General features: G+C 52.9%; 1 protein-coding gene across 3 annotated transcripts in view; it reads right to left on the bottom strand.

The window, feature by feature from the left end:
- herc2 (HECT and RLD domain containing E3 ubiquitin protein ligase 2) overlaps positions 1–11,995 on the bottom strand; it is a 42,353-nt gene that overhangs the window by 15,131 nt on the left and 15,227 nt on the right. For 2 of the 3 annotated variants that reach the window (XM_068593110.1, XM_068593108.1), the window contains exons 30-59: positions 11,747–11,942; positions 11,526–11,659; positions 10,910–11,086; positions 10,625–10,761; positions 9,985–10,136; positions 9,721–9,912; positions 9,449–9,636; positions 9,172–9,364; positions 8,911–9,093; positions 8,514–8,698; positions 8,265–8,412; positions 7,980–8,176; positions 7,515–7,745; positions 7,184–7,322; positions 6,867–7,010; positions 5,996–6,141; positions 5,629–5,893; positions 5,412–5,554; positions 5,226–5,324; positions 4,112–4,280; positions 3,917–4,042; positions 3,627–3,735; positions 3,342–3,481; positions 2,568–2,758; positions 2,377–2,482; positions 1,929–2,020; positions 1,672–1,847; positions 917–1,028; positions 715–796; positions 377–611 (exon numbers count right to left, since the gene is read on the bottom strand). In XM_068593110.1, coding sequence (XP_068449211.1) covers positions 377–611; positions 715–796; positions 917–1,028; positions 1,672–1,847; positions 1,929–2,020; positions 2,377–2,482; positions 2,568–2,758; positions 3,342–3,481; positions 3,627–3,735; positions 3,917–4,042; positions 4,112–4,280; positions 5,226–5,324; positions 5,412–5,554; positions 5,629–5,893; positions 5,996–6,141; positions 6,867–7,010; positions 7,184–7,322; positions 7,515–7,745; positions 7,980–8,176; positions 8,265–8,412; positions 8,514–8,698; positions 8,911–9,093; positions 9,172–9,364; positions 9,449–9,636; positions 9,721–9,912; positions 9,985–10,136; positions 10,625–10,761; positions 10,910–11,086; positions 11,526–11,659; positions 11,747–11,942 — 4,787 coding nt within the window. The remainder of the gene's footprint in view (positions 1–376; positions 612–714; positions 797–916; positions 1,029–1,671; positions 1,848–1,928; positions 2,021–2,376; positions 2,483–2,567; positions 2,759–3,341; positions 3,482–3,626; positions 3,736–3,916; positions 4,043–4,111; positions 4,281–5,225; positions 5,325–5,411; positions 5,555–5,628; positions 5,894–5,995; positions 6,142–6,866; positions 7,011–7,183; positions 7,323–7,514; positions 7,746–7,979; positions 8,177–8,264; positions 8,413–8,513; positions 8,699–8,910; positions 9,094–9,171; positions 9,365–9,448; positions 9,637–9,720; positions 9,913–9,984; positions 10,137–10,624; positions 10,762–10,909; positions 11,087–11,525; positions 11,660–11,746; positions 11,943–11,995) is intronic. The other variant, XM_068593109.1, reaches the window with a different exon arrangement.

Here is an 11,995-nt window from a genome sequence, read left to right on the forward strand (position 1 = left end):
GTCTCTAGAGAGGTTTCCATAAAGCTGCATCGTGGAGAAGGTCCACTTCTCCACGATGGACAAAAATATGTATATTTAAGCAATAAGGTACTGGAGGCAGTACTGTATCGTCAATAATGTACAGTTCAAGGGTATTGAACCCTTGAACTGTACATTATTGGAGATACAGTACTGCCTCCAGTACCTTATGGCTTTTATAATACGGTTGCCTGCGACATGATGAAAAGTAAGCTGCAAAGTCTGCCTGTTATATTGAGCGCTCTGGTGAATGTAAACAGGCATACAGGACATTACGGCTCCATACAGTACACAGGTGACTCTCAACCAATCAGAATGCTTGATTTCATCTACTCATATTGCGTATAGGTCTACGTACATCCTGCTGAAGTGGCCCAGCTTGCCGTCGTCGCCCTCCCCCCAGGAGAACACCTTCCCGTCCACGGTGAGCGCCATGGCGTGCCGGCCCCCCGAGTGCACGGCGACCTTCTTCACCACGTAGTTGCTGAGCGCGGTGATCTGCCGCGGCATGGGGATGGTGCCGCTGGACAGGCCGAGGCCCAGCCGGCCGTTGGTGGCCTCGCCGCACGCGTAGATCTTCCCCTCCACCGTCACTGCAACGACGACACAACGCTGACGCCCGGAAACTACACACACAGATACACACACATGCACGCAGATACACACACACACACAGCAACAACTTTCATCACCGACCTGCAAAGAGGCTTTTGGAGCCGCCGGCCACTTGCACCACATTGAGGGCGGACAGCGTTTCAGAGAAGGAGGGAACCTTGATCTGTGAAGGTCACCAGAGGTCAGAGACTCAAACTGTTCGGTCACATGAACACACGGCGAAGCGTCGCACATTTAAAAACAGGAAATATTCTACTTTTTGTATGTAAAGCGTCATAAGCACCTTGGAGCCCTTGAGTCCTCCCAGCTGGTCCTTGTCGTTCAGCCCCCACACGAACACTTTGGTCCTGATGGTCGCTGAAGACTCCAGTCCTGAGGACTTCTTCCTGGAAAGACTACAGGAAACACAGCAGGTCCTGCACATGAGCTCACTTCACCTTCAAGCTCTGGTCTTGATTATTGGAGCATTTAAAAACAACAACAACAAAACAGCTTTACTGTTCATTTACATGAAGGGAAAAGTTTAAACATTAAAAACTACTACAGGGAACTTAAACATGGTGTTGGTTCTGGTGCCCCCTGTGGACTAAAGAGGTAGTGTTGGTTCTAGCGCCCCCTGTGGACTAAAGAAGTAGTGTTGGTTCTAGTGCCCCCTGTGGACTAAAGAAGTAGTGTTGGTTCTAGTGCCCCCTGTGGACTAAAGAGGTAGTGTTGGTTCTAGCGCCCCCTGTGGACTAAAGAGGTAGTGTTGGTTCTAGTGCCCCCTGTGGACTAAAGAGGTAGTGTTGGTTCTAGCGCCCCCTGTGGACTAAAGAAGTAGTGTTGGTTCTAGTGCCCCCTGTGGACTAAAGAGGTAGTGTTGGTTCTAGTGCCCCCTGTGGACTAAAGAGGTAGTGTTGGTTCTAGTGCCCCCTGTGGACTAAAGAGGTAGTGTTGGTTCTAGTGCCCCCTGTGGACTAAAGAGGTAGTGTTGGTTCTAGTGCCCCCTGTGGACTAAAGAGGTAGTGCTGGTTCTTTGAAGCATTTGCCCCGTCGTACCTCCCGGTGGCGGTTTTGTCCTCGTCCTCTTCCTCGTTGTCCGAGGCGAGGAAGGGCACGGTGGCCAGGTCTTCGTCCTCGGCCCTGATGCGCCCCACGATGCCGAGCCCATGGATCTTACAGTCGATGCCGGAGCTGCGGCACTGCTTGATGGAGACCTCGATGTACCTGTGATACTGGAGGAGACATCATCATCATCAGCATCATCATCATCATCACTGGATCGTAAAGTAATAGTCGACGATGAGTCCACCGACCTCGGTGCAGTCGCTCAGGACGAGCACGCTGCTGTCGGTGGGGTTGATGTTGATGGTCTTCAGCTCGACCAGGTTGTTCAGGGAGCTTCCACCTGGACGTGAGGAGAGGAAACGTTACTGATGAAGAGAACTAATAACAAAACACGTTTACACGAGAACAACGATCTCAAGAGCAAAGCGTAGAAAAGAAATGGAGGGTGTATGAAGGACAACACTTAACCTCTGTCTCAAGTGAAACATGCATGTGTGAAAACCTTTAATCCTTTCAGAAGAAGTTGCTCTGATGTCTTTAGAATAAGAAGATTGAACAGCTGACATCACAGAATGATTTGCTGCTGTGATGGGATCAAACATGGCGGATTCAAAGGAACATTTCAGTGTATTATGGCTGCACAGTGTGTTATAATCTGAGGTTCTCCGTCTGAAGCAGTGACCCGGTGGGACCGACCTGACACCACCACCAGAGACGGCATGTAGCTGCTGTCCGCCGGATCCACCGCCATCTTCAGCCGGTGCACCAGGACGTCGGGAAAGAGCTCCAGACGGATCCAGTGCTGCGAGGGAGAGGAGGAACACGCCGTCAGTGATTGGGCTGCAGCCGGCCCGTGCACAGCCTCTTGAGGTCCGGCCCGCGCTCACCTTCCCCTGCGAGCCCGAGGACTGCCAGCACTGGTCGCTGCCGTCCAGCAGCCGCGCCGCCTGGTTCACCGAGGACGACACGCTGAGGCTCTTCACGGCGCGCGACCAGTCGTCGATCAGCATGCCGCGCTGCCCGCTCTGCTGCTTCTTCTGCTGCTTCCCCGAGCGGCCGCAGAACGCCGGAGGCTGGCCTGCAGGGACGGGGTTAAATATGAATATAGTTATAGTCAAATATAAATATAGTTATAGTCAAATATAGTTATAGTCAAATATGAATATAGTTATAGTCAAATATGAATATAGTTATAGTCAAATGTGAATATAGTTATAGTCAAATATGAATATAGTTATAGTCAAATATGAATATAGTTATATTTAAATATGAATATAGTTAGTCATCACTAATGAAGGGGAACACGAGCTCAGAGCTCTAGGACGTCAAAATTCATCTCTGACATCTATTTTATATTCATGTGAAACACCATGAGAACGTTATCATTTACCTTCAGCCAGAACTCTTGTTCACTGAGCAGAGCCTGAACGCACCACGAGAACGTGTGTTTACAAAGTCACATGATCTGAGACTGAAGAAACATGCATGATCACATGATCTCATGATCTACTGATCACATGACCTACTGATCACATGATCACATGACCTACTGATCTGCTGGTCACATGATCACATCCTTCTCTGGACATTGTCAGGAGCTCATGCGTGTCAAACGGCTTCAGAGACATCCCAGGTGCATTGTGGGAAAGCGTGCGACTCACCCGGCTCGTTGATTCTGCCAAAGGAATGTCTGGTGTTGTGTTTGCGGGTCTTGAAGCAGTTTTCACAGAAGTCAAAGTCGTCGCAGTTCCTGCATTTGAACCTGGGCCCGTTGATGGGGAACATCTGGCAGCCGTCACACCTGCAGGGACACGAGTCTGAGAGTGAGCGACACGACACGACGCGACGCGACGCGACGCGACACGACGCGACGCGACGCGACGCGACACGACACGACTACGGCGTCTCAGAGCAGACGGGCAGCGTTCTGGTTCTGGTTCTGGTACCTCACTCCGGGGTGGACGCTGGGCACCAGCTCCATCTCAGACAGCAGGCCGGTCCAGTGGGACTGCTGAGGGAAATCCACGATGACGTCCTTCCCGTTAGCGCTGAACGCTGAAACAAGCACAGAACACAGAATGTTTCAATACATAACACATAAAAATAGTTAAATACAAGAACACTTCAATACACAAGTGGAATAAATACGACTAGTTCATTAGTTAAATAGTTCATTAGTTAAATAGTTCATTAGTTGAATACTAGTCCCTAGTTAATGAGCAGGCTGCAGGCTCACCCTTCACCACCCCGACGCTCCGGTGGGTGACGGAGCCCCACTTGTATTTGGGCGTGGTGACGGACGGCTTCACTCTCACTTTGTCTCCGATCTTGATGTGAGAGGGAGAACTTTGAGGAGGGAACCCTGGAGGAGGAGAACACGTCAGAGAGGAGCCTCGGCGCCCAGAGCAGCGTTCATCTCCCGTGTGCTCACCCAGCAGCTGGATGTGGACGTATCGGACCCAGTAGGTTCCTCCCTTCTGCTGCCAGTCACACTGCACGTTCAGGTCGTGCAGCCCGTCTCGGTCCAGCTTGATCACTTTGCCCACGTCTCCATCGTACACCTCCTCGTACGTCCTGCAGCACTTCACCATCATGCCCACCTGCAGGGCACCACGGAGGCCTCAGGTCTCCTCCGGTTGTATAGAAGCCTGTGCTTCATGTGATAAAGCTGCATTCTGTCTCCTCTGGTTGTATAGAAGCCTGTGCTTCATGTGATAAAGCTGCATTCTGTCTCCTCTGGTTGTATAGAAGCCTGTGCTTCATGTGATAAAGCTGCATTCTGTCTCCTCTGGTTGTATAGAAGCCTGTGCTTCATGTGATAAAGCTGCATTCTGTCTCCTCTGGTTGTATAGAAGCCTGTGCTTCATGTGATAAAGCTGCATTCTGTCTCCTCTGGTTGTATAGAAGCCTGTGCTTCATGTGATAAAGCTGCATTCTGTCTCCTCTGGTTGTATAGAAGCCTGTGCTTCATGTGATAAAGCTGCATTCTGTCTCCTCTGGTTGTATAGAAGCCTGTGCTTCATGTGATAAAGCTGCATTCTGTCTCCTCTGGTTGTATAGAAGCCTGTGCTTCATGTGATAAAGCTGCATTCTGTCTCCTCTGGTTGTATAGAAGCCTGTGCTTCATGTGATAAAGCTGCATTCTGTCTCCTCTGGTTGTATAGAAGTCTGTGCTTCATGTGATAAAGCTGCATTCTGTCTCCTCTGGTTGTATAGAAGCCTGCGCTTCATGTGATAAAGCTGTATTCTGTCTCCTCTGGTTGTATAGAAGTCTGTGCTTCATGTAATAAAGCTGCATTCTCTCTGCTCTGGTTGTATAGAAGCCTGTGCTTCATGTGTCAAAGCTGCATTCTCTTTCCTCTGGTTGTATAGAAGCCTGTGCTTCATGTGTTAAAGCTGCATTCTGTCTCCTCTGGTTGTATAGAAGCCTGTGCTTCCTGTGTTAAAGCTGCATTCTGTCTGCTCTGGTTGTATAGAAGAAGCCTGTGCTTCCTGTGATAAAGCTGCATTCTCTCTGCTCTGGTTGTATAGAAGTAGAGGGTTACCTGGATGTTCTCCCTCACGTACACGGCGTAGTCGTCGTTGCTCTGGAAGTCGGATCTCTTCTTGAAGGTCTGGCTCTCCGTCACCACGGCGCCTGCAGGCTGAAGACGCACAACGTTCATTATTATGATTATTATTATTATTATTATTATTATTAAGGGGAGGAATAAAAGAGGAAAGAAGTGTACCACGGGGAACGCGGGCTCGGCCTCCTCCAGCTCCTCCAGCACCTCCTCGTCGGAGTACTCGTCGGACACGGTGTCTCCGTCCGACAGCTCCGTGGCGTGGACGTCCGGGTGGTCGAGCAGCCAGCCGACCAGCGCCTCCACGCCTGAGGAGCACGCTCGTTACGCCCGCACTCATTCACACGACATCATGCTGCCACTTCACGCCGTGAGCTCGTACCTGGGACGCCGGCGGTGCCCGTGGTTCCAGAAAGAGACTTCAAGGCGAACTCGATGTTCTTGCGCACGAAGCCCATCTCCATGAGCTGCAGCACGAGCGGCAGCGGCGGCGCCGGGGAACTCCTCTGCTTCCTGGGCCTGGCGGGGCGGGCGTGCTGCACGGTGACGGGCGTGGTGGCCTCGCTGGAGCTGCTGTCCTCGAACAGAGGAGAGGACGGGTGGGAGGACTCCACAGCCAGGTACTGACACACCGCCAGAGCTGCAGCCTGCACACACACACACACAGTGTGGTGTATAGAAGCCTACACTTCATGTGGTAACGCTGCATTCTCTCTCCTCTGGTTGTATAGAAGTCTACGATGACTCACCTCCATCTCCTGCCGGTCAAAGATGGCCTTGATGGGGGAGGGCTGCGTGGCGGCGGCCAGCAGCTGCTGCAGGAGGATCAGCGGAGGAAGAGGACCTTCAGGGGAAAGATCTCCCCCATCGGGGGAGGACGCCGCCACCGGGTCCTCTGCAGGGGAACACACAGAACCACATCTTTACGAGGTCTAGCTAAAGCAGCAGAACCTTTAATAGTTAGTGTCTAGTTAAAGCAGCAGAACCTTTATTAGTTAGTGTCTAGTTAAAGCAGCAGAACCTTTATTAGTTAGTGTCTAGTTAAAGCAGCAGAACCTTTAATAGCTAGTGTCTAGTTAAAGCAGCAGAACCTTTATTAGTTAGTGTCTAGTTAAAGCAGCAGAACCTTTAATAGCTAGTGTCTAGTTAAAGCAGGAGAACGTTTAATAGCTAGTGTCTAGTTAAAGCAGCAGAACCTTTAATAGCTAGTGTCTAGTTAAAGCAGCAGAACCTTTAATAGCTAGTGTCTAGTTAAAGCAGGAGAACCTTTAATAGCTAGTGTCTAGTTAAAGCAGCAGAACCTTTAATAGTTAGTGTCTAGTTAAAGCAGCAGAACCTTTATTAGTTAGTGTCTAGTTAAAGCAGGAGAACCTTTAATAGTTAGTGTCTAGTTAAAGCAGGAGAACCTTCATTAGTTAGTGTCTAGTTAAAGCAGGAGAACCTTCATTAGTTAGTGTCTAGTTAAAGCAGGAGAACCTTCATTAGTTAGTGTCTAGTTAAAGCAGGAGAACCTTCATTAGCTAGTGTCTAGTTAAAGCAGGAGAACCTTCATTAGCTAGTGTCTAGTTAAAGCAGGAGAACCTTCATTAGCTAGTGTCTAGTTAAAGCAGGAGAACGTACCGCTGGCGGCGGCCATGTCCAGCACGGCGGCCTGAGAGAGGATCTGCCGCAGCGTGTCCTGGTGGGCGAGCAGCGCCCGGCCGGCCTTCAGGACGTACAGACGCAGCTGCTGGCAGCGCAGCAGGTGCACGTCCACCTGGTCGGCTGCAGGTAACAGGTGCGTTACAACAGGAAGACACGGAGCAGTCACGGCTAGAGTTATGATGTCTGGACACAAACATATGAATGGTGCACATACACCTGTCTACACCTGTCTACACCTGTATGTACATACACACACACACGTTCAAGGATGTCCTTGTTGACTAGTAGGATACCTGTGAGTCCTCGGCTGACGGACTTCTTCATGCGCTGCTTCTCCAGCTTGCTGCCAGCCAGACTGACCAGCTGAGCCCAGACCACCAGCATCGGGTCCGAGAACGGGAGGTTGTGCACGCTGAAGGTCACGGCCGGCAGCTGAGGGACGCGACCACAACAAGGAGAACGAGGAGACGGTCAGCGAGCACAACAAGGAGAACGAGGAGACGGTCAGCGAGCACAACAAGGAGAACGAGGAGACGGTCAGCGAGCACAACAAGGAGAACGAGGAGACGGTCAGCGAGCACAACAAGGAGACGCTCGGCGCGTCGTTGGTTCTCTCTCTCTCACCGGCTTGAGGTGGCTCAGCAGGCAGACCCGGCTGGTCCTCATCTCGTGGAACTGGACCGTGATGCGTCCTCTCGGGGTGATGCGGGTCACCGTTCCCTCGCCGTGCTCCTCGTGCACCGCTTGGCCTCCGAGCCGCAGACGCCCGTCGATCCCCCCGATCACCGCCATCACCGCCATGAGGCCGCCCACCAGGGGGCCCTCAGAGTCCGGGAAGTACTCCTCCAGGAAGCACTGAGGGGGAGACATCTCAATCACCGGTTGTTGGTTTTATCAATGAAACAGAAAACAAAGCCTTGATGTCTCTTAAAGGGCCAGTACCGATACGTTAAGTGTTTGTATGAGCTTCTCCTGCAGAATCCCTGCAGCAGACGTGTGAAGTCATGTTCTGCTGCATCCTTCATGACGTCATGCGTCACTCAGACCTTCTAAACATCCCGTCCCTTTAACCCTTCAGAGGAGCCTCACCGCTTCAGACTGGCAGCTCGCCATGACGTCCCCGATGGAGCTCAGCTGGGCGTTGACGTAGTCGTTGATCATGGCGTTCCACTGGGCGAGCGAGTGCAGCGTGCGCAGGACGGACACGATCTCCTCCGCCAGCGTGCTGCTGTGAGTGGCCGTGAGAGACGCCTGGGGGCGGGACTTCCTCCTCCTGAGGGAGCCCTCTGCGGACAGGAAGAGGAAGCAGCTTTACCGACGCGTCTAAAACGCTCTGAAACAACACTGATTCAACAGAGCGCCGCGCGGCCGAACCTCTGAGCAGCGGCAGGTCGGAGGAGCAGGTGCTCAGCAGGCTGCCCAGGAAGCTGAACAGCTTCTCCACCAGGAACTTCATGTCCTGGGAGCGCTCCATCTTGTCCCACGAGGGCAGGACGGCCTGCAGCAGGCGCAGCGCCAGGATCTGCAAACACACAGCCTCAATGGTTTCACTCCTCCGACTCAATGGAGTCACTTAAATGAGGTGCTCCTTGTGACGGGTCTCTCAACGCCGCGGCGTCCCACCTGTCTCTGCAGCGTGACGGCCTGGAAGGACTGGTGCCCCTCCACGATGCGCACGAGCAGGCCGATCCAGGCCGAGGTGCTGAGCGTGCTGCACATCTGGGGCACGAGCGCGATGCTGCGGATGAAGCCCAGCGTGGACCAGCTGCGGTGCTGCTCCCGAGACACCAGCCGGTGGGAGTGGCAGCCTGCAGGAGGCCGCAGAGCGTTACCACCAGGCCTCAGGATACGATGCTACCACGACATCTATGTCATGTTATTATCACGACATCTATGTCATGTTATTATCACGACATACATGTCACGATATTACCACGACATCTATGTCATGGTATCACCACGATATACTTCAGGTATGATACGAGTGACACCATGATGTGGAAGCAGCCTCTTGCGCTACCTGACTTGTCGTTGGCGCTGCTCTCCACCAGCGTCCTCAGGAGGCCGCAGAGCGTCCGCGTGCCGTCGCTCTGCAGCACCTCGGCGTGGATGCCGGCCGTCAGCGACAGCGTCTTCAGCAGGTTCACCGTGCTGGTCAGCATCATGGCCGTCGGGTGGCTGCTCTTCTCCAGCAGCTCCGCTTCTGCAACCAGGAGGTCAGTTCAGAGCGTTCTCCTCTAGTAACAACACACTATGACAATAACATAACATGTGGACCGACCCGTGTCGTCCTCGGTGTCGGAGTCCTCGGCCGGCTGCTGGGCGGCGGCCGGCGGCTCCGCCAGCTTCAGGTCGTACTTGCCCTCCTTGCCCATCCGGTAGGAGTTGGTGCTGCTGGTGTCCCACTGGACCCGGATCCACCCGTCCTCGCCCAGCTCCCCGATGACGCGGCCGAGACCCGGCGCCGGACCGTCCTGGACAGAGCACACGACACGGGGGGTCATGTCCTGGACTCTCGCTGCTGGGTTAAGGTGGGCAAACGGAGCCGCGGTGCTCACCTGGTCGCCCCACTTCCAGTCCACCCCCCTCATCACCCGGGTGCCGATCTTCATCATGGCCGCCAGCTCGGGGCCCGAGGCGGGCAGCGGCGCCGGAGCCGCCTCCTTCCTGGACTCCTCCAGGACCGTGGCGGAGCCGGCGTGAGCACAGAGACCCAGATCCTCCTCACTGCTGTCTGTGCTGGGCCCTGGAGACAGAAACACGCTCATGACGTCATCCTTCCTTTCTTCCTTCCTTTCTTTCCAGCTGACCTGCGGGCCGCGAGCCTCACCGATGAGCCGCAGGATGCTCTGCGTGAGCGCCAGCAGGCCCGAGTTGAGCAGCAGGCTGAGGCTGTTGGAGCCGTGCTTCAGGGACAGCATGTGGATCATGGACAGCAGGAAGCGGGCCTGAGGGATGGTGCCCAGACTCGGACCGGCCGGGTTCTCGTTGGTGATGGTCTGCAGGGGAACCGGCTGCACGCCTGCAGACAAGACGTACGAGTCAGCCCGCGTGGTCTCATAGTCATCTCGGTTTATAGGAAGCGGAGCCTCACCGAGCTCTTTGAAGCGGACGCCGGCCTCCAGCAGGATGTTGCGGACGTTGTGGATGGCCCAGGAGTACAACTTGCCGAAGGTCACCTCCAGAAGCATGCGGTTGAAGGGGGGGATGAGATCCACGTCCTTCAGGCAGTCAGACAGAGGCTCTCTGGAGAAGAGACACAGACTGAGACCACGACCACAGTCACTGCTGTACAGAGATAACACATGTAGTTCTCCTGGTGTCCACTAGGGGCATCACTGCTGTAGTACAGAGATAACACATGTAGTTCTCCTGGTGTCCACTAGGGGCATCACTGCTGTAGTACAGAGATAACACATGTAGTTCTCCTGGTGTCCACTAGGGGCATCACTGCTGTGTTATAGAGATAATACATGTTATTCTCCTGGTGTCCACTAGGGGCATTACTGCTGTGTTATAGAGATAATACATGTTGTTCTCCTGGTGTCCACTAGGGGCATCACTGCTGTATTATAGAGATAATACATGTAGTTCTACTGGTGTCCACTAGGGGCATCACTGCTGTGTTATTAACTAGCTATGATCAGCAGCAACTCTGCGTATGAAACCCAGACATCGATTCCTTTTGGTTTGAGGTAACTTCCTCCAGCGTTGGAGTCTAAACCGGGCCGTACCCGATGCTCGTGCCCTCCGGTACGACCCTCTGCCAGCCGCACAGCATGGCGTACTGCACCGACGGCAGCAGGAAGCTCTTGGAGGCCAACTTCAGCATGGTGTCGATGCCCTCCAGCCTCACCTCGGCTCTCTCCAGCTGAAAGCAGAGGACGTGAAGAGTTCATGATCTACCGCTGGTTACAGTCTGGTCACATCTCAGCGCTACAGCCGTTGTCTTCATTCAGATCTGAGTGTGATCGCCCCCTGGTGGTGAGGAGGACAGAGCACTGAAGGTCTTTGTTCACCTGTTTGAGAAGACACTTCCTCATCTTCTCCACGTCCAGCGGCTCCTCCTTCAGGGCGAACTCCACGATGGTGGCCATGAGGCTGCACTGGGAGAACGGGCCCAGCACGCTGCGCTTCAGCCAGCGGTACTTCTGCACGCTGGCCACGCCCTGCAGCAGCGGATGCCAGCGGTCCTGCTGGAGGACACACAACACAACAACACAACACAACATGAGGTCAGGCCAACCAGCAGGACGGGTGAGGATCGTTATTTTCCTCATAGCTGGACACCAGACTGAGAAGAAGCTTAAGATCTTAAAACTAATTAAAGCAGCTGCAGATGTTCATGAATGTAAAGTTTAAACTATTAATACGAATATTTCTGTTTGGATTATTTACTATTTTATTACGATTATTTATTTTAATGTCAGGGATTGCTCCAATGTGTTGGGAAAAACATGTGATTAATAAAAAATAAATAAAAAAATTATAATAAATATATATTTATTTATTTATTTTAATTAAAAACGTTTTCTTTTTTTAAATTAAAATTGTTAATTTTTTTAATTAAAAAAATAAAAATGTTATTTTTAAAAAGCACGGGATTGTTCCACCGATGGAGCCGGTGAAAAGCACCTTGGAGGTCTTGCTGGTGGGGGACTTCCTGTCGGCCGGCGTGGGGCTGATGTGCACATTGAGCTCCTCCCCATTGCTGCCTTCGTTCTCCAGCTTCGGCTCTTCTATGTCAGCAGACTCGGACTTCTTAGGCACTAGAGGAACAATAATAAAGATGATGGAAGACATCCAGAAGCCGAGTGAAGGAAGCGAATCCTCACCGCTTCCCACAGACGCCTCACCTCTCCTCCGGCGGCGGTCCCGGATGAGCTTCTGGGTGATCCTCCTCCAGCGCGGCTGAGCGCTCAGCAGCTTCAGCTTGGACACGATGGAGAGGTCGTTGCTCACCGCCGGCCGCAGCTCGTTGAACAGGAAGCGCAGGCGCTCGATGACGGGGGCGCACACCTCCTTGTAGGAGCGACCCTGCTCCTGGTGCGTCTGAGGAGGAGGACACGGCTCATTGAAGCTCTGACCCTGACACACACACACAC

The sequence above is a fragment of the Clinocottus analis genome, unplaced genomic scaffold (assembly GCF_023055335.1).
Source record: "Clinocottus analis isolate CAN_PGR_092001 unplaced genomic scaffold, fCliAna1.0.p SCAF_28, whole genome shotgun sequence".
Classification (NCBI taxonomy): Eukaryota; Metazoa; Chordata; class Actinopteri; order Perciformes; family Cottidae; genus Clinocottus; species Clinocottus analis.